The sequence below is a fragment of the Ictidomys tridecemlineatus genome, chromosome 12 (assembly GCF_052094955.1).
Source record: "Ictidomys tridecemlineatus isolate mIctTri1 chromosome 12, mIctTri1.hap1, whole genome shotgun sequence".
NCBI classification, from domain to species: Eukaryota; Metazoa; Chordata; class Mammalia; order Rodentia; family Sciuridae; genus Ictidomys; species Ictidomys tridecemlineatus.
Window position 1 is genome coordinate 30,759,454 of NC_135488.1, and position 21,054 is coordinate 30,780,507.

Sequence of the window (21,054 nt, forward strand, 5' to 3'; positions counted from 1 at the left end):
ACATAGTCATAAGCTAAGTGGAGGTGCCTATGTCTATAATCGCAGTTGTTCAGGACCCTGAGGCAGGAGGATGGCTGGAGCCCAGAAGTTCAAGGTCAGCCTGGCCAACATAGTAACATTCAGTTTCCAAAACACAAACCAAAACAAATGCTATCATAGTAGCATAATTTAAGACCCCTTTCTCAGCAATTGATAGACTGAATAGACAAGATAACAGAAATTCAAATATAAAAAGAAAATAACAAAATTCATTTATAAATATATTATATATATTCAATATTTAATAGTAGGCATGATATATCTGTTAATATTAAAGTACTTATCATATAATATACAAATATGTAATTCTGTATAACATAATTTTATACCATATTTATATTACACATAAATAAAAGTCTACATATGTGTGTAAATGTATGTACTTCATACCTAAAAAGCATGGTACTCATTTTTTAGGCTTTCATAGAGCATCTATAAACTTATACATGAAGTCACAAAGGAAATAATAATATCATATTATTATTATCAGTATCATACAGGCCATTCTACCTGACCATAGGCAATAAGAGACTTATAGCATTAAAGCATGACCCCTACCCACTTGGACATTTAGAAATAATGCATGTGAACTTCACATAATGGCTGGAAACAGACCACAGTGGAGATGAACCACAGTAAAAGCACATGTCGTAATAGTAAGAGGAGCACGGACAGCCCTTCAGGTCCCAGTCTTGGTTAGGGAACATGCACGCCCAGAGGAGGGGCTTCCCACCATGCAGCGCTGCCCCTCCTAACCTCTGGGAGCTCTAGGCTGTTTCCTGCAGCGATTGCACCCCAGCTTCCCTGCCCAATCTGCGCAAGCTGCACCCCACCATATCCCACCAAGGCTCTGCATTTCCCTGGTTATCAGTAAATGTTGGGAAGCTTTTCAAAGGCCGCTGGACACTTCTGTGTCTTCCTGGGAGAAGTGTCTGTTCAAGGCCTTTGCCCATTTCTAAATCGAGTTAACACTGGCCTTTAGTTATTGAGTTGTGTGGCTTCCTGTGGGTTTGGGGTCTGAGCCTCTTACCAGACCCAGGGTTTTCAAGTATTCCTCCTGCTCCGTACATTTCCTTGGCTCTCTGACCTTCCTTTGCTGTACAGAAGCTTTTCCCTTCAACCTGAGTCTCACTTGGCCATATTTGCGTTGGTTTCCTGCCTTGGGGTCAAGTCTAAGAAACCTCGTCGTGCAGATTTCCCCTATGTTTTCGCCTAGGAGTTTCCTGTTTCCAGTCTCCTGCCAACTTCTAAAGATGTGTATTCTTCACTCTCAAGTTCACTATGGCCTAATGCACAAAGCCACATCATGGAACAACCTAAGTGCCTGATGGGGGTGGGTAAAGAAAACGTGGCATACACATGCCATGGGATTTTATGAAACCTTAACAAAGAGGAAATCCTAGTCTTGGGGACAGCCTGGATGAACCTGGAGGACATTGTGCTAAGTGAAATGGGCCAGTCAGACAGCCAAATAAGGACCGCACGATCCCCTTCAAGACGAGGAGCCTAAGTCAGGAAAACTGGTGGAAACAGAGAGGAGACGGTGGTGCCCAGGGGAAGGAAAACAAGGAGCTGCTTTTCCACAGTATCAGGCTTTAGTGCAGCAGATGATGAAGTTCTGGAGACTGTCCGGACTACAGTGAGCTTCAGGTAACGATGCTCTGACACCTAATCATAGGCAGGTGACCACGTGTCCAGGGCTCTTGCCAATGTAAAAATTACAGCATGTATCCCAGGGGGCACTAGGAGGAAAGGTCGTGAGTCCTAAGCATTTATAAGAAAACAAAAAAAGGAGAGTAAGTAATAGAAATTCCTAAAGCAATCAAATTCCTTTTAGAAAAATTCCAGGTGACGTCCAAGGTGGCCCGGGCTCCTGCACAGCTCTGTCTTTAGGAGACCATCTGCCTCAGGTGGTCCACGAGCATCTCAGTATGTGCCCATCAACCCAGCTAATTATTAATTATTAACCCAGATAATCAATACCCCCTAAGTGTCCCGGTCACCCCACAGCTCCAGGGAAATCGACACAGGGAGAACTAGCCCCTCTTCTTGAAGGAATCCCAAGAAAATAAAAACTCAGAGAGCTCTGTGCCAAGAAAACTGTCATCTCCAACAGCAACACGGCTGTTCAAATGCCAAAAAGAGATGATGCCTGCCAGGCCCGGGGGTCATCAATATCCCCACATCCATGTCCAATGCTTGAGGAAAAGTGAAAACATGATAGAAAGTAAAAAAAAAAAAAAGATAAAAAAATGACAATGGGACTATTCAGATGATTTGAAGAATTGTCCTATTACAAAGGATAAAATTTCAAGGAATATTCTATAAGAAGAAACTGTGTTTAAAAAGACACGGGAAAGGACAGGTCTTCATCCTAATAAACACCTCACAAGGAGGGACAGCCCTATTTGTTTGTGGCTTGTAAGTTCACAGGAAAAGCCCACAGGAGGCTCCCAGACACCCTTGCCAAGGTAGAGAGGGCAGTTTCCGGTGGCTGTGTACCCCACCATGCACAGAGATGTAGAGTATGATTCTACGGGTGGAGCCTGCTGTCCCAGCCACCCAGCGTGGGCCCGGGAGAAGCCGGCTTATGAACTTATCACCCTCTCCAACCATCTCGCTGGTCCCTGACTGCCACCAGAGACTTCGTGTGAGCCTACCATAGCGGCTAAAGCGCCCTATGAGGCAAGGAATCAATGTCACAACCAGCTACTCCATTAACGTCACCCACTCGCAACACAGCACCTGAGTGAAAAGACTTTATTCCACAAGTTTAACTCCTGGTGAAGTGGAGCGACGAGACTTCAGGTGAGGACTTTACAGACACCAAACCAGAATACAGACTCCACGGAGGGGAAGCCAAGCCCAGGAGGGCTCGGCTTCCTTCTGCTCTCTCCTCTTTGTGGAAACTTCCATAGTTGCTTCTTCCTGTCGGGATCCAAAAGGTCTTGAAACAATGCCACAGAGCGACGTATCAGAGAATCCAGAGATCTGGAATTTAAGGCAAAAGAGTTCCATCCTCATTTCTTGGTTGCAGCATCACTCGCAAGTACATTAAGAAGAACTTTATTTATTCTCTTGGTGTATCAGCTGTATGGCTGTGGCAAAGGCCTCCATTTCCCCTGGTCATTTCCCAAGCAACCTAGGTCATTGCATGGATGTATTGGGGGGCGCAGCCAGAAATCCTTGGGTGGAAAACCCAACCTTTGATTCTCTCTTCCTACCCCAGGCTGAGGTGGTACTGTCTCTCTTCCCTTCAACCTGATTTCCATCCTTGAAAACTGGGCCCAGTAGTGGCAACTCTACCTCTCCTTCTTGAAGGGGTCGGTGTGACAATGTTCGTGTCAGAAGCACTTTAGAGCTAGACTGGGGAAATCAACCCAAGCCCCAGGCTGACCTCAATTCTGTCTAATCAACTCAAAGTCTGTGATGTAGGTTTTTCCCAGTTCCTGGGTCATAAAGAGTGGACAGTCTCCTTTGGAGCAGACGGCAATGAACCAGCCAGGGAAGGCCACAGACTCGAAGGTCGAGGTCCTGCCGGTCTCACTGTGATAGAAGAGAAAGGGCTTCACAGGCTCACGGAAGGCATGCAGATCTATTATGCTTCTTTCCTGAAGAGTAAGAAGAGGGCCCCGGGAGAAATGTCACCTCTGGAACTGTCTCATGTTCCTTGCAGACAGGCATTTCTATAATTGCGTTGCCCATCTAGGTTTGTATCCCCAGTCTCTAACGCAGGCCTGGAGAGCTTGGTTTCACACCAGGGAGTGAGGATCATGCAGACCCCGGGGACTGGCCTGGCCACCACTGTTTCTGAGCTCTTCCCAGAAGCCAGGGGACAAAATCATCCCTAACTTTACAACCGCTGTCTCATATCTTATCATTGAATTGAGTGTCTGGTAATTTTTTAAAATATTGGGAAAAATCACAATTATTGAAATATTTGTTTTAGAGACCTATCTTTGTTTACTTAAAATGGCAAACAATTTCAAAAAAAAATTTTTTTAATCAAGTCATGCCCTCTGTGATAGGTTGGCTAAAAATGTCCTTGGTGATTTTACCCAGTGAGAGAGAGAGAGAGAGAGAGAATGTGTGTGTGTGTGTGTGTGTGTGTGTGTGTGTTGGAGTCAGGAACCACTTTAAGAGCCTTTCTCCTTGTCAAAATCCTTTTCCAAAAATTCTTTTTAGTCACATGCAACACCAGGATACACCCTGACGTCATCACAAAAGCATGGAATGCAACCAGCTCCCGTCCAGGCTCAGCCCTCTCCCTACTAAATCACTTTTGTAGAATGAGTGATTTTAGCAAATGGATTCAAAACACCACTACCATTTATTTCTTATCCTTTCACAATACACGAAATACCTTTGGCAACCCCAAAAGAACCAAAAATAAACATGCATAAGAATAGCGAACTGTCTTCTGAAAGATTCTAAAACCACAGGTTCCTTCAAATGAGCACCTTGAAAGACAGGTGGGCATCTTCTCCCTGTCGGGCAACGGTAGACCCTCGCTTGCTGGCCTTACCTCAAGCTGCAACACTGGTTGCTCCCCGTCCTTTTTACAAAACAGGCAGCAATTGGGCTCCAACAGTCCTAGGTACATGGGTTTCCCTCTGTCCTTCTCAAGGGTCTCCAGGTGTCTGCATGGCATCAAGGTGACGGTGACTGGGAACAATGCAAAAAGTGTGAATCCGTCGCCCCTTCGACAGATGGCCTCTCTGTGCAGAGATTGAAGGCAGCAGAGGCTGCAATCGCCTGACCAGCTCTTACAGAGTGGCCACCCTGTCCCTCGCCACCCCCTTGTCCCTGAGGAATTCCTTCCCTTATAAAAGTCAGCCTCTGGTGGATTCAAAATCGAACCTTCTGGTAGATCCCACTCTTTGGTCTAACTCTTTGCAATTTCACAGAGAAGGTCTTCCACTCTCTCCCTTCAGCCTGCCTGGACTCGTTCCTGTAGTCCCAGACAACCCCTGGACCACCCACCCTCTGTCCATCATTGCCCACAGGGGACCTTCTCTCTGGAGACCCAGAAACCATACCAACTGTGAAATGCAAGGCTGTCCACAGCAGCACTGGCCAAAGGGGCTGCCTGCACCAGGCCTTGGCTACTCACTTGGAACCATCCGTTCCTTCCTTGGGACTATCATGAGGGTCTGGTCCTGAAGAACCCACGCGCGGTGGTTGAGATCCTGAACATACCTCCTGGACGGTACTTCCGAGGCTAATGCTGAAGAGAAAGTCAAAATGCAAATGTGTGCAGCAGAGGGTTCAGGGTGCCCCCTTTCCAAGCCCTTGCCTTTCGGTGAAGATCTGTACCTTTGGCCATTATGGTGGTGTTGCTTCAGAACTGCTGAGCTCCAGAACTGTTTCTGTGCTGACTGAGTCAGTCCCAAGCTACAGAGTGACCCAGAGTTGGAGGGCTGCCCAACAGAGACCCCAGTCAAAATCTGTGCTCTCAGAAGCACCAGGCTTCCTTAGCTTCTTGGATTCAGCAGAAGCAGTCACACCTACGACTCCTGCTCCACCTGGGCCTAGACTCCTAACAGGACAGAAGCAAGAGGAAAGCAGAGGTCAGCAGATTTCCCAGGGGCTGGCTATCACTGTACCCTGCTTATACAGGACCCTGTGTCCCTGCCTTTGTGAGTTGTGGCTTCTATTGCACTTGGGTGCTTCACCAGGGTCAGGTCTTTTATCCACCCAGGGAAGGAAGAAGGTTCTGCCTCATTAGAGCCGGAACTAAATGGCAGGTTAGGCAATCACTAGTTCCTGGTGTCCTGGGATTTGCTTAGTATTTATATTAATAAATATCAATTGTAGCATAGTCATGACTTATCCAAGCCTTCTACAAAAGGAGGAGACTTTAAGACCAACAACCAGGAAATAGTGTCACAGAAACTGGCTTTGAGGAAAAGAACATGATGGGACTGTCCCAGGGCAGATGACTATCCTCTTGTGATGTCAAATGATATGCAGCCACGTTATTCCTGACAGCAGGATCCACCAGCAGGTGCAAGGTTGCAAGGTTGCATAGGTCTCCCAAGACCTCTACAGCTGCTAGCCAGCCCTAGACCATGGTCACTTCATCTTCTGACAATCTCAGACCAGGCAAATGCCAACCTCAGTGGGCCCTCTTCCAGCTTCTCAAAGCTACCATGCGTGCCGCTTCTCCACCAAAGGAGCCTCACCCACAGCAAGGCCAGCTCCTGGGGCTTGTCCCCCTCAGTGGACTCCTGGTCACTATGTTGTTACAGGGGAAGGGAGCCAGGCTGCCAGGTGCCCCAGTGCTCTGAGCCTGCAGTGCCTGACATCAGGTCTTCCCCAACGAGAAGCTGAGACAATGCTGTTGATGTCTCCCAACCTTTCTGGTGGGTCCCAGCACCAGTCTACTGGTGCATGGACAACTTCTGACAATAGGTGAAGGGACTGGTGGATAAATATCCCAGCCTCTCCGTCCTCTGGTGGGACAATATGAGAGCTCCTCAGACAGTCCATGGGGATCCCAGGACCAGTTACCCATGATGGTAACTATTAGCATTCCCTTTATTGACATTCCCGAGATCATCTCCCAAATGAGATCCCCACACCCAGAGTCTGCCTTGGGAGCAACCCAAACTAACATAGTATTCAGGGTGCAAAAGTGAGAGGCTGGTATTAGAAAGACATGTTCAGAATTAGGATTTGCAGCCTTCACAATTGTGCGCATCCTCGAGACTCAAAGTGTGATCTGTGGGTGAGGCATTGGCATCATCTGGAAGCATGAGAGAAATGCAAAATCTCAGGCCCCAATCCAGACCTAAGAAATCATGATCTGAGACAAAGGAGCATCAAAACTGCTGTATGTTCTGCACACACTCATGCTCAGTAATGTAGTCACACCAGCACAAGAAAGAGGTCAAGGCTCAGGGTGTGCTTGAACTGGGACAGTGACAGCTCACAAGATCTGGACCCACCTTTGCTTTTCTCCAGGGTTCTGGGAACTGTGGAGTGGGCTGTCCCAGCACAGAACAAAGGGGAAAGATTCAAAGAAGCTATCACTGGAAAGCTGTGGCCGTAGACACACCCTCACAGGGATTTTCACCTCAGGACTCACAAGTTCATTGAGTCATGAGCTCAAATTTTATTTGGTTTAATGTAATCCAAACTTATTCCATCAAAATCCAAAAGAAAGCCTCTTTAGAGGAAGGCAGAAACACTCAGATTTTAAAGGGCACCAGTCACAAGTAGTTGAAGATTACCAGGCATACAAGTAAACAAGATCATAAGAAAGAGAACCAAAGAGGGAGAAAGGAAAAGAAACAAACAAAAGGAAGCAACAGATGTATACCCACACAATCTTCAGAGTTTGTAATGATTATGCACTGAGCTTAAAACTACTGCCCTAACCACATCTAAGAAACAAATGGCAAACATACCGGTTTTTTTCTGAATAGAAAACTATGCAAAGTGACAGACTGAAAAAGTCAAGGAGCACTTCTATAAATACAAAAAATCAATAACGTAAATAACTGTATTCAGCAGCACACAGAAGAGAGTTAGTAAATTGGAAAGTAAATGAGAAGAAACACATATTGCATCCCAGACAGAGGAATGCAGGAAAATGTAAAAGAACGTGGAGAGGATTTGGAGAACTAAGTGAGAAGGTTTGGAACATTGATTCAAGTCATAGGAGAAAAGACAAATGGGACAGAGTCACTATTTGAAAAGAGAATGGCTGACACATCCTAAAACCCAAGCTACAAGATGCCAAGCTACAAGTTCAAGAAACACTAAAAAAAAAAAAAATCCCAAGTACAATAATAAAAAGAAATGTGCATATAAACCCATCAGAATGAAATTTCTATAGGACCAAAGACAAAACTTAAACAGTAGAAGTGGCAAAAAAATTAAAAGATCTTTCGTTCAAGGGAGCAGAAGACCGGCAGCTGACTTCTCTACTACAATAGTGGAAATCAGGAGACGATAGATAATACCTTATAATGCTGCATTTCATACTCTACTCTGCAAAATTTCTTTCCAGATTAAAGGTAAGTCAAGTTGTTCTCAGAAACTCAAAATTCATCATGAGCAGAGGATGACTTAAGGAAATAACTATGAATATGTTTCCAGCAAAGAATTCTCTATAGCAGAAAAGTGTACATTTTTTGACAAATGGTTCTTGATCGATTTCTGGGCCCTGGTGGTGACAGAACACTTGCATAATGAGGCACCAAGAAACTATTGGAATTGTCCATTATGATGAGTCCTTTCAAACTATCAAATTACAAAGTAAGAATTAAGCCTCCTCCTTGCAGGGAGGGCATGTATGTGAAGCATGAGCAGTTAGCCCAGATGCCCACCTCACCCACCACGTTGCACCAGTGTCCTTCCCTCAGCTTCAACCTATGGTCACATAGTGCCACATTTCCAGCTGAAAGAGGTGAGAAAGCCCAAACCTGGTCTATAGGCAGGTCACTTCAATGTGGGGATGTCAGCCAGAAGTTAATAGCATCTGCATCACAGCCACACAGGCCAGTTGGGATGGCCTTGAAAGACTTTATGGGCAAATCTACAAGTAGTGCCACTGGTCATTCACTTGGTATGGAAATAAAGTGGCCCAAGGGGGAAATGCATACAGGTTCCCAGACAGTGCCAGCTTGTCAGGAGCCTGAAACACAAGATGACATGGAGCAGAGCACGTGGATGGACATAAGGGAGTGGGCATATCATACGCTGACTCTCACAGGAAAGCTCAAGCTGACAAGATGGTTGATGTCGGCCAAACATCAGGCCCACCTGGTGAAGCACTGGAAGGCCACTGAAGGCACAGCTGAAGTGGTCTTCAGCTGCCCCAGAACTGGTAGCACGAGCAACGGTGGTGGGGGTGGGGCTGCTCGTGAGTCTAATGGATTACACTCCCACTCACCAAGGATGACTCACCTGCTGGCAACAGAGGCCAATGCTGGCCCCCAATATGGCAGCCGTCCTCCAGGAGGCCAGCTAACCCTGTGGAAGCAGCTGGCTCTACCAAGCCACTTCCTTCTAAGAAGGAGAGCAACTTATCCTCACAGAAATGGATTCATATTCTGGGTGTGGGCTGACCTTTCCTGCCTCCTGAGACTCGCCACTATCTCAATTCATGGACCATGAATCCCATATAACTTCCAACCAGGGGGCTCCCAAACAACACAGCATGTGTCCAAGGAACTCCCCGTCCAGGGAAGGAAGAGCCGTGTGACTGCTGACTCCAGTCTGTGGAGTGCCACTCAACGTGTAATAACCGGCTTTCCAGAAAACAAACCCAAACAAAAGCCCCGATGTGTGGTGTTTGGCAATTTCCACAGTGTGAATACTTCCAGCATGGGCGATTTCAAGCTACCCACAGACTCGACCAAAATCCTAAAAATGTCGCCATTGGCTGCCTCAGGCCTGCATGAGCCGCCTCTACTACTTGCCTGGGCCCACTGGTCAGTCCAGAAGCATCCAACTTGACAGCCCATTGGATGGGCTCCTGAGGTGCGCCCGAGGTCCAGGTAGGTGCCAGTGCCCTGGGAAGCTGGAATGCAGTCCTGCAGGATGCGGAATGCAGGAGGCAGCAGAGCTGCTTTCACATCAAGGGCACAGTGGATGTGGTGCCACCGTTGTGAAAACCATGTCACCTCTTGGTGTCCCACTCCCTTTACGTAACCTGAATGGACACATGTAGCAACCCTCAGCAGATGGATATGATACCAAATAGCTATGATCCTCAAGAATGAGGGTTTTTGACTGCATTACCAGGAAATCCACTAAAGCCCCACTCAGCTGGAGAAATGGGTGCAGCCCCTCGGGAGGCAGGAGGATCACAAGTTCGAGACCAGCTTCAGGAACTTAGTAAGACCCTGTTTCAAAACCAAACGTTAATCAAGGGCTGGAGATGTAGCTCACGGCAGAGCGCCCTGGGTTCAATCCCTGGTTCTGGAGAGGAGGCGGGGGGCTTCCCAGTACTAGAGAGGAGGTGGGGGCTGCTACGAGGAGAAGAGCAGGAAGACCGCCTCCACTGCATAGTCTTGGCTGCCACAGGCTCCCACCGAGGCTCCTCTCCCGCTTGCTGCTCCCAGCCAGGGCTGAGGGAGGGCAGCTGGGGGTCCAGTGCCAGGAATTCCTGCCGACGGGAATGCCTCTGCAGCCAGATGAGGCTGGGGGCTCCGTCGCCCACTGGGGACGTCCTGAGGGCTGTCACAGCTGCCGCAGTCCAGGGCTCTTCCTCCCACCCTCCTTCCTTCTCACTCCTCTGTCACTGGTGCCAGTGCACCCTCCCTTCCTGCCCTGTCCCTCCCTGGTCCTTCTTGGGCACTCCTCTTGGCATCTTCTCTGAAAAGATCCCAAACTGACAAGACACATCACCTGAAAGAATCCCAGGAGCGTGAAGAAGAGGTGAATGAATGTATATATACTGTGATTTCATTTAAAGTGCTCACACATGCAGACTGAACAGGACCCGTTTTCGGGACACATACTCATGTGATAAGACTATCACAGAAGGTAGGACCACAACTAACTGCAAGGGAATGGCTCATCCAACTCAGTTTGGCAGTTCCTCGGCAGGGAGTTAGAAGAATATGTAGGAGGGGAGACAGGCAGACAGGGCTCCCCAAGGTCCTGGGTCTGCTTCTTCGTCTGGGGGATGATTCGGGTTAGCTCCCTTTATCCAGACCCCAGGGATACTGTTGTAAATATTTCTTCATACTTCCTCAATGTTTTAAACCACAGAAACAACACAGGTCCTAAAGAAACTTAAACTTACTGAATTTTCTTAAAAATATAATAAAAATTACATAATAGCTATTGCATATGGAGTGTTTATTATAACCTCATTCCTTCATTCAAGTCTTGCAACTTTTTGAAAAGCTGCATGCAATTGTGAATTGTGCTGCTATAAACATTTATGTGGCTGTGTCCCTGTAGTATGCTGTTTTTAAGTCTTTTGGGTATAGACCAAGGAGAGGGATAGCTGGGTCAAATGGTGGTTCCATTCCCAATTTTCCAAGAAATCTTCATACTGCTTTCCAGAATAGCTGCACCAATTTGCAGTTCCACCAGCAATGTATGAGTGTACCTTTTCCCCCACATCCTCGCCAACACTTATTATTGTTTGTCTTTATAATAGTTGACATTCTGACTGGAGTGAGATGATATCTTAGAGTAGTTTTGATTTGCATTTCTCTAATTGCTAGTGATGATGAACATTTTTTCATATATTTGTTGATTGATTGTATATCATCTTCTGAGAACTGTCTGTTCAGGTCCTTGGCCCATTTATTGATTTTGTTATTTGTATTTTTGGTGTTTAGCTTTTTGAGTTCTTTATATATCCTAGTGATTAGTGCTCTATCTGATTGATGTGTGAGGGGTAAAGATTTGCTCCCAAGATGTAGGCTCTCTATTCACCTCACAGTTTGTTTCTTTTGCTAAGAAACTTTTTAGTCTGAGTCCATTCCATTTATTGATTCTTGATTTTAATTCTTTTCCCCCAAGAGTCTTATTAAGGAAGTTGGGGCCTAATCCCACATGATAAAGATTAGGGCCTACTTTTTTTTTCTATTAGATGCGGAGTCTCTTATTTAATTCCTAGGTCCTTGATCCATTTTGAATTGAGTTTTGTGCATAGTGAGAGATAGGGATTTAATTTCATTTTGTTGCATATGGATTTCCAGTTTTCCCAGCACCATTTGTTGAAGATCTATCTTTTCTCCAATGCATGTTTTTGGCACCTTTGTCTAGTATGAGATAATTGTAATTTTGTGGGTTAGTCTCTGTATCCTCTATTCTGTACCATTGGCCTACCAGCCTGCTTTGGTGCTAATATCATGCTGTTCTTATTACTATTGCTTTGTAGCATAGTTTGAGGTCTGGTATAGTGATGCCACCTGCTTCACCCTTCCTGCTAAAGATTGCTTTAGCTATTCTGGGTCTCTTATTTTTCCAGGTGAATTTCATGACTGCTTTTTCTATTTCTATGAGGAATGTCATTGGAATTTTGATTGAAATTGCATTAAATATGATAGTGCTTTTGTTAGTACGGTCATTTTGATAATGCTAATTCTGCCTATCCAAGAGCAAGGTAGAATTTTCCATCTTCTAAGGTCTTCTCTGATTTCTTTCTTTAGGGCTCTGTAATTTTCATTATATAGATCTTTCACCACTTTCGTTAAGTTGATTCCCAAGGTTGTTTTGTTTTGTTTTGTTCTGAGGCTATTGTAGATAGAGTAATTTTCCTCATTTCCCTTTCTGAGGATTTGTCACTGATATGCAGAATTGCATTTGATTTATGGGCGTTGATTTTTTAAAATATTTTTAGTTGTTGATGGACCTTTATTCTATTTATTTTTATGTGGTACTGAGAATCAAACCCAGTGCCTCGGCCATGCTAGGCAAGTGCACTACCACTGAACCACAACCCCAGCCTCCAGGTGTTGATTTTATATTCTGCTACTTTGCTGAATTCATTTAATAGTTCCAAAAGTTTTCTGGTGGAACTTTTAGGGTCTTCTAGGTATAGAATAACCTTATAGAGTTTATATTATTATTGCAATGGTTGGGCCACATGGTAGGCTGGGACTCTACTTCCTCTTCTGCATGATCTAATGTTTCTCTGGAATGAAGAACCATCTAGTCTTTGTTGTTCTTAATTTGCACTTGCTTTTCTACAGAATTCATCAACCCCCACATCCCCCACCCCCGTCAAATTCTTCCTAACACACGGGGCCTGCCACCAGCCTAGCCACTTGCCCTGGACCCTCCCACAGCATCGCACTGCCTGGCTGCCTGGGGGTGTCCCGGTGTCCCCAGGGTGCAGGCCCCCAGCGTCTCCATGGAGGGAGTCCCCCGGCTGCAGGAGTCCTCATTATTTCTCTTTTGCTTTTCTTAGCTTAAACTTCAGAAATGGGCAGAGCTCATTCTCCAGCCGCTTCTCAAGTAAAGTGTGTGAAAACAAATCGTGAAAACAGGTTTACTCCACTCGTACTTAATCGACAGAATTGTTTGCTAGAAATTATTTGTTTCCCTTCACCAACTGGGAAGCATTGCTCCTATGACTTGGGACTTTCTGTGCTGCTCTAGAGGAAAGCTAAGCCACGTGGCTTCTAACTGGCTTGGATGTGACCAGGGTCATCTCAGTGGCAGCTTTCAGAATCTTCTGCCTCCTCCCTTCACAACACAACCACATCCGATTTTTATCATCAAAGATGAATGCTGCCCATTCTTGAACTTTTTAGAAGTAAATATATAGTAGATATCCTTTGCGTCTGGCATCTTCAATATTTTTTACATTCATCTGGTTGAATCTCTATGAGTAATCAATTTCCTTTTGTTGTGAAGCAACATTGAATACACACTACTGATTTATCCATTCACTGTTCACGTAAGCTTGGGTTCTTTCTAGCTTTGGAATGTTATGAAGTTTTACTTGGTGGCTTTTTTATTTGAGTCATTTTGTTCAATTCACTTTTCAATCACTCAAGAGGGGAAAAAAAATCCTTAGAGAAGTAAATACCAACAAAATGAGCAAGACGTATATGTAAGTATCTCTTTATTTCTGTTGAAGCACACAGATTATCCCAAGCATGATTAATCGAAGTCTTTTTGTCCATGAAATTCCACTGGGATAACCCAGGAAAGTATTTCCCAAGTTTGGTCCATCAGTCGGTATTCCCTAGTGTCCTGGGGAAAATGTTAATTCTGAGGCCCACCTTGAAGTTGATAAATGCCAGTTTCTAGAAGAGGGTTTTTAATGAGGTGTGTGGGTCCCTGGGGTTTTAGTGCACCACCCAGGGGAGTCAGATGCTATGTTGCGTTTAGAAATACAGTGTGCAATTAGTACATTCCACTGATTACATCATTCCATCAGGGTGTCTGGGAGGCCAGAGATTCCATTTGATGGATCATGTGCTGAAAATTTGCAAATTAAGGGCAACCTCAATGGTGGGAGTGAGGAGGCTCAGACTTGGCTCTGCTGCCCTGCTGGGGTCACTGTTGCTGATTTCTCACGGTTCACAACCCCCCACCAATTCCAGCACACAGCACTCTAAAGACCCAGCCTCGAGCCTGCCATTCCTCCAGTTCCATGAAATGCAGTGCCCCTCAGCAAACCCATGCACTCTGTGTACCTCCCTTCCCTCGCCCAACAAACGAAAAGGCTGAAGGAGAGGAAGAGATTCATAAAAATTATCCAAATCCTGAAAAAGAAGGCCTGACCTCCCAGGCGCCTCCAAGGGCGTCTCAACACCTGTGAGTGCGGCTACACCGGTCTTGCCACTTGGGATTTATTTCTTTGTAGAAAACAGATAAAGAGCTTGCAATTTTTGTAGAGATGCAAATGCCATCCGTCGGGTAGGAAAGAGAGTGTCAAAAACTGCTAATTCTTGAAATGGAAGAAAAACGGCAGAAAAAGTGGCCAAATCGAAGCTGCCGGGTGCGTGCAGGACGGGGCGGAGGATGGGGTGGAGGACGGGTCCTTTAACCACAGATGTGTGTTGTTTGGGTAAGAATCTTAAAACCTTTAAAAGAGCCTAAGCAGCAAACATTCATGTTTATTGACATGAATTATTGACTGTAGTCACTGTGTTCAGTGGGGAACAGTGTCTTCTGTCCCATGCCCTGTCGTTCCTGAGGCACCAGGCAGTGTCTTTGGATCCAGCTTCATGAAATGACCATTAAAAAATAAAAAAAATAAAAAGCCGCCCTCGTGCTTCAGCACGATGTGACAGTTCTAATCACCGGAGCACTGTTCATTCCTCCCAGGGTCCAAAAGCCCTTCTCCCTGTGTGTTCATCCTTCTGTAAGGTTCCCCATGGCTAAAGGTCCAAAGAATCCCGTTTTTCAGTGAAAGTTAGCCTGGCTCTCCTGCTGCTCAATGCAAGAACGTCTGCTGTAGCAAGTGGGTGAAAATCAGGCGTGGAGCAGGCCAGTCACCTGAAAATGAGGGTGTCACTCCTCGAAGGGCCTCCTGTGGTCTCACACACCGTGACACCACGCACCACTTCTCAGGTGACACGCTGGGTAGCTTCTGCTAGAGAGGAGCCTTCAGCCCCAGCTGCGTGCTCTGAGTCACAGCCTGCTCTTCAGTGGCCACGAGGTCAGCGCTTCTTCCTCCATAAAATGAGCTGATGACAGCAGCTTGCTCACCTCTGGCGCTGGCATGGAGCAGCCCTGAGGTGACACAAAGTCCTGCTGGGAGCTCAAAAAATGAAAGACAAAGGCCTCTGAGCAAGCGGCCACCTCCACGCTGAGTTCAAGCCTTTAAATTCAAATAGAAGTTAGTGTTGTTGGTTGTCCCCAGGTCGGAAGTGAGGAAGATGGGCTGGCCAACCTGGGAGGAGGCGATGAGCCAGCCTGGGAAGGCCACGGACTCGAAGGTGGAGGTATTGCCATCCCGGGAGTGGTAAAAAAGGAAGGGTCTCACGGGCTCCACCTGGTTGTACAGATCCAAGATATTCTGCTCCTGAAAGGTGGGGCAGAACAGCCAAGAGGAGAAAAGGAAGTTGCTTGAAATGTTCCAAGTAACCAATAAACATTTCAAAGTTCAAGAAAGCCTTCCCCACCTGTAAGCAGGACTGGAAAGGTAAGTTTCCAAGAGCAGCAGAGACTCCAGGTGGAATCTCACCTTCCCAACCCCACCCTCAAGTCCAGAGCAAGGAAACAAGGGTCAGGTCCGCGAACCAGTGGCCGCCCTTGGATGATGAGTTGGAGCTCTTCTTGCACAAGAGACTGAGGGACAAAGATGCAAATTTGCAAAGTTGGCTAAAGACCTCATTTACCAAAGCCCAATGGTGAGAGCAGCACCTAAAAAAGCAACTGTCCCAGCAAAGGACAGCCAGGCTGCGGGAGTGTGCCTCATGTCAATAGCTGAGCACAGGAGAAAGGTCACACACGAAAGATATGGAGTCGAATAAATCAGAGAACTTGCACCCGAAGGAGACACAGCCATCAGAAAACGCCTTCTCTGTTGTATTTAGAAATCATGTCGTATGTGTGTACGTTTCTATGTGCATTTATTGAATATTTAGGTAAAATAAGCTTTTTAATTAAATTATGCATGTGTAAGATCTCAAGAGAGACCCAGGAATGGTTCAGAATTCCAGCATCTTCCACCCTGAGTAGGGAGTTCTCAATGGGATTCCTTTACTCTGGTAATGACTGTCCATCATTCAGCCAACTCTCTGGGTGGCCGAATACCTAGGAGTCAACCTTGATATCTCCTTTGACCTCCCTCTCAACATATATACCACAGCCTGTGGATTCTACTTCCAAACACCCTGAAACTGAGCTGCTTCTGGTGCCCCCCACCCCTGCCCACACTGCCGACCAGGACATCGCCACCTCTGGCCAGAATGATTACGGTGACCTCCTAACTGTTCTCCTGGAATCTACTCCATTCCCTCTCAGCCATTCTCCACAAAGCAGCTGAGCAAGCTTTAAACTGAAATAAGGACAATAACTAAACTCATGCTGTCTTCCGACTTAAACTTCTTGCATGATGTTCTGTTGTACTTACCATGAAATCCACAGGAAGCCTGTCTAAACTACCGGCCCTCGCCTGCCTCACTACCCTACCTCTGACCTCTCCGCCAATGCCGATCTGCTCCAGCTACACCTGCCTTCTGCCTTTCGCTCAGGGACGCCGAGGTGTGCCCGCCCAGGGTCCTGATGTCCCCTGCCTGGACCCTCTGCCCCCACACCTGCCCGGCGAGCTACTCCCTGGGACTCAGGGGTCAGCTCCGAGGCCTGCTCTTAGGGAGAGCTCACTGAACATCCTGGCCAGAGTAACTCGAATCCCACCCTCTCCCACCTCAGCTCCTTCCTGGGTCTCTTTCCTCATTAACATGTCACCAGCTAAACTTAGCCGAGGGACCCCTCGAGAATCGCCAGGCCTGGGCATCACTGGTCCTCCATATGTGGCAACGCCCGGCATCCTGCTCTACAGGGATCTGCTACTTTACAAATGGAAGACGCCTTCTCATTTTAGACCATACCCCTTCCTCCCCCCATCCGCTCCCTGCTCACTGAGATGACGGGAGTCATCACCCGCAGCCCGGGTTCAGGGCGTCCACCTCCCGGCCTGCTTAGGACCGGGCATCGGGCCCCTCCAGGGTGCCAGCTCTGGTGCCCCTCCAGCAGCTGCCTGCTCCCTGTGCTCCGCCAGCCTCGCTCAGTCTGTGCCCCGGTTCTCATCAGCACCCCTACTTTCGTTACTCTCATCTTTAAAAGTACAGCACGTGTCACCAGTAGACAGGGACATCAGAGGAGAGCATCCTCATTGTGTCACACTGTGGAATGTGCTTCCCAAGGATGGGTAGACGGGAGGTCCAAGAGGAGAAAGATGGCACAACCCGACAGGGGACACTTGGGAAATACGGAGAACATTGGAGATTGAAGGGGGAGCCTCGAGGAGAAGGGGTGGAGACAGGAAGTGCTGTCGCACACGTAAAACTCAGGAGCTCGGAATCAATACGCTCAGGAGAATGGGAACTTCTGTTTTGATTCTAAAATTAGAACCTTTTACCCAATAAAATTCTCATGAAGAAACATTGGCTGTTGAAACTGTCATTTCTGTCCGCCCCTCACCTTCAGCCACAGCACGGGCCATCGGTCCACCTCCTCACAAAACAGACACAGGTCTGGATCCTGGGTGCCCAAGTAGATGGGAACCCCTCGGCCCTGCTCGAGCGACTCAGGGTACTTGCATGGGAGGATAGTGACCGTGGCTGTAAAGACAAGCAGAGGACAGGCATCGGTTTCCTTTTGAAGTTTGGGAAAATGAACGGTTCTTACAGTTCTTCCTGACGGAGCAGCGTGGGGTGCTTCCCGTGGGGCTGGAAGACCCACCAGGGGCTAGGAACCAATACGCTTAGGAAATGCTGGTCGGCCACACCAGAGCCACCATTTGTCCAACCACTGCGTCCGTCCTTTGCCCGTCATTCACCACCCACTCATCCCATGTGGCAGTCCCTAACCTAGAAGCTGGAGCAAACAGAGACTCAGATGGCCAACCTGCCCTTGAGACTGGGGCACCTGCACTTGAACATCTGGAGATGGCCATCTCCTACCCCAGGCCACTCCTCTGATTCTCGGAGAGCTTTGTCCACTAGCAAGCTCTGTCTCAGGCGGTGCTGAAATTCGCCTTCCTGTGGATGTCCCCACTTAGTCCCTTTAAGACACTTGAGGCCACACAGTACAAGGTACTCCTCTTGCACAGGACAGATCAGCTACCTCAGATCCCTGAAGGTGGCTCTCCCAAGCCCTAGGGGCTCCGCACCCTGCTTTCTTTAGTCTAAAACAAACCTCTCTGGCTTTTCTTGCCAGACCGGTATGAAGTCCTACCTCTTCCAGATGAGCCCACTGAAAGCCACACTTTTGGACACACACTAATTGTACATATTTACGGGGTGCCATATGACGACTCCATACATGTGCACAGTATGCAGAAGTGACGTGATCGGGTGATGAGCACATCCCTCCTGGTACATTGATCATTCCTTTGTGGTGACAGCAGTCGAGCCCTGTCCTCTGGCTCTTTCAGAACCCATGTCATTAAATACAGTCACCCTCCTGGGCTACGGGCCGTCTGTCCTCACACTTTGACAAAAGGCCATGGGGTGAGGGGCAGGTCAGCACAGTGGACCACTCACCCGGAGTCACATTGCTGCTCCGTGGAACCATCACCAGAGTCTCTCCCTGCAGGATCCACACCTGCTGATCCCGATCAGACACCTCCCAAGTCTGAGGCCTAAGTGCTGCCGTTGGGAAGGGGGAAAATCAATGGAGGAACGTGAAAACCAAGGCTGCTTTCTTGACTCTAAAAGAAAGACCACCCAGTCCGGACTTCCGTAAGGAGGACCAGGGGTTACACCCCAAAACAGGCCACACTCACGTGACTCACCTCCCAGCCTTGCCAGCAGAGCTGTGGGCTCTGGTGAGGAGAGCAGCCCCAGTACCTGGTGTCAAGACCTGGTCACTCTTGGTGGCTGTTGCTTGGTTGGCTGGGGCCAACCCAGCACTGATGAGCAGTGGTTCCCTGCCTCCAGAATCCCCTGGCCCCAGTGGCAGGAAGGGCCATGTGGTAAGGGCCACACACAGGGAGGGACAGAAATGTTGGGGTGTCTGGAGGATACAGAGGTGATTGCTGGTGGTCTGGGCCTTGAGCACCCCACCCCAACTCACCTGTCCCATAAACTTGTCTCTCGGGGTCCATCATGGTGGTGTTGTGTCAGCCAGGCCCTGCGGGGACAGTGACAGTGACCTCAGGAGACAACCACAGGACCTCCCCAGGACACTGGTACCTCAGACGCTCCTTCTCCACTGGGGGCCGACGGCCTGACCTGAGATGGTGCTCTAGTCAGATGGGCCACCTTCCGGGACCAGAGTTCACAGCCGCCTCAGGGAGGGGAGCTGGCAGCATCTCCCTCCACCCAGCGCCCCGGCCAACAACCTTCCCTCCCTCCCGACCTTCCCTCCCTCCAGACATGACCCTTGACCTTGAACTCCCACAGGCCCTGATGCTGGTGTCTCCTCCTGGAGATCCTTCCCGCTCACTGGCTTCCATTTCTAGGGACAAGGGGAGCCCCATGCCAGGGCAATTCTGCTCACAAACTCCCCAAGGACAGGCAGTGAGCCCTGCCCAGGACGAGGCCCAGAGCCAGCCTGGCACATCCCATCCCTTCACTAACCCCCAACACAGAGGCTCTGGAGTTAGAGACCTTCCAGCTGTGGGTGGCACCTGCGTGGAAGAGCCCTTACCAAAAGTCCAGGGCACCGGGTCATGGCCCGCGGAGCTTCTCAGAGCAGTGACAGCCTCCTGCCAAGCCGGGGTCATCTGTTTGGATGAGCAGAGAGGGAGGCTCCGGTTCCTTTGGTGGGTGTGACAAATGCAAAGCATGAAAGAAATCCAGTTCCTCCTGCCAGAAGGTCAGAGAGGTCCACGGAAGTCACACTCAGGACAGCAAGAGTGTGACTCGTCTGGGCTCCCCGAGAAACAGACGCTGTCCCCACGTGGCTGCCACCGGGAAGCAGAGACGATGACAGACCCCAGGTTTCCAAAAAAGGGGAGCCTAAGGGACTTCCCTGGAGCTTAGCCCTCCTGCTGTGTTGATGTCAAGGGAGAAATGAGGCTGGGCAGATAGAAGAATGGTCCCCAGGTGGCCTCCTGAGCAGCACCGCACAGCCACTGCAGGCCCCTGCTGAGAAACTTGCAAGTTATTTTTAAATAGAGACACCCGTGGCCTGCAGTCCATAGGAAATCGGGACACACGTGACCCGGAGTCCCTGGCCTCTCCAAGGAAGGAAAAGTGCCTGATCAATACCTGGCCTGGACAGGAGGCTGCCTGAAGGCCTGGTGGACACCGAGTGCCTTATCCAGGATGGGGCAGGGGGCTGGCTTCCCCAAACCTATGGATCCACGTAAGCCCTAGACAGTAGCCGTCACTGGCCACCCTCCCGGGTCCCCTCCCAGCTACGGGAGCTTTACTTGGGTTTGTTTTAAGACATTGTGAGACTTGGTTTTCACCTTCTGCTGCCTGTGAATCTCAGTCTTTGACTACACAAGACAAAGGGTCCACCCAATTCTGTGCTCCAAGTTACCTTGTCACCCTGTGGGCAGGACTGGATCTCCAGGCCCCAGCAGGAACACGTCTTCATGTCCTGGCCCTGGGAGCCCGGCCCTCTACAGCCAGGCTAGTCCCTTAGGTCCCAGAAGAGCCTCCTTGCCCAGCCTGTCCCACTAGTCATCCCGCCTCTCCTCCCTGCCCATGGAGGAACACCACCTTTTCCTGATGAGGCCCGATCCTACCAGTTTGGTGGATCAATTACCATGGGAAAGCGTGACAATGAATTCAGACACATGCCTGTGTAAAGTCAGGCTTCAGCAGTGTCACTCTCTGGAGTCCCCTCCGCCCAGCTGAACATTCCCGCCATTAAGCCTCAGCCAACATATCCCCTTTCTTGGGGCACTTGCCAAAGGACAGCAGCTTAAAGATCCCATCATCTGGCTTCCAAATCCCCCTG

The 21,054-nt window shown here is 48.4% G+C and overlaps 2 protein-coding genes across 2 annotated transcripts; both read right to left on the reverse strand.

The window, feature by feature from the left end:
- Window positions 1–3,437: 3,437 nt before the first annotated feature.
- Il36a (interleukin 36 alpha) lies at window positions 3,438–5,365 on the reverse strand. The gene is made up of 4 exons (XM_005340258.1): window positions 5,356–5,365; window positions 5,153–5,266; window positions 4,565–4,704; window positions 3,438–3,650 (listed from the first exon to the last, which is right to left on the reverse strand). The coding sequence occupies exons 1-4, from the start codon at window positions 5,363–5,365 to the stop codon at window positions 3,438–3,440; spliced, it is 477 nt and encodes a 158-aa protein (XP_005340315.1).
- A 9,868-nt stretch (window positions 5,366–15,233) lies between these two features.
- On the reverse strand, window positions 15,234–19,446 carry Il36g (interleukin 36 gamma). Its single transcript, XM_005340257.3, has 4 exons — window positions 19,216–19,446; window positions 18,684–18,788; window positions 17,620–17,759; window positions 15,234–15,496 (listed from the first exon to the last, which is right to left on the reverse strand). The coding sequence occupies exons 1-4, from the start codon at window positions 19,247–19,249 to the stop codon at window positions 15,287–15,289; spliced, it is 489 nt and encodes a 162-aa protein (XP_005340314.1). The 5' UTR covers window positions 19,250–19,446; the 3' UTR covers window positions 15,234–15,286.
- Window positions 19,447–21,054: the final 1,608 nt, after the last annotated feature.

What these genes read in the sequence shown, in the direction of transcription:
- Il36a (XM_005340258.1), bottom strand. An exon ending in GAAGGAACGGATGGTTCCAA is followed by an intron (nt 4,705 to 5,152) that starts GTGAGTAGCCAA and finishes CATTGTTCCCAG; the next exon opens with TCACCGTCACCTTGATGCCA. An exon ending in AACCAGTGTTGCAGCTTGAG is followed by an intron (nt 3,651 to 4,564) that starts GTAAGGCCAGCA and finishes CTTACTCTTCAG; the next exon opens with GAAAGAAGCATAATAGATCT.
- Il36g (XM_005340257.3), bottom strand. Translation starts at nt 19,249, where the DNA reads ATGATGGACCCCGAGAGACAAGTTTATGGGACAG. An exon ending in GAGACAAGTTTATGGGACAG is followed by an intron (nt 18,789 to 19,215) that starts GTGAGTTGGGGT and finishes TCCCAACGGCAG; the next exon opens with CACTTAGGCCTCAGACTTGG. An exon ending in GAGCAGCAATGTGACTCCGG is followed by an intron (nt 17,760 to 18,683) that starts GTGAGTGGTCCA and finishes TTGTCTTTACAG; the next exon opens with CCACGGTCACTATCCTCCCA.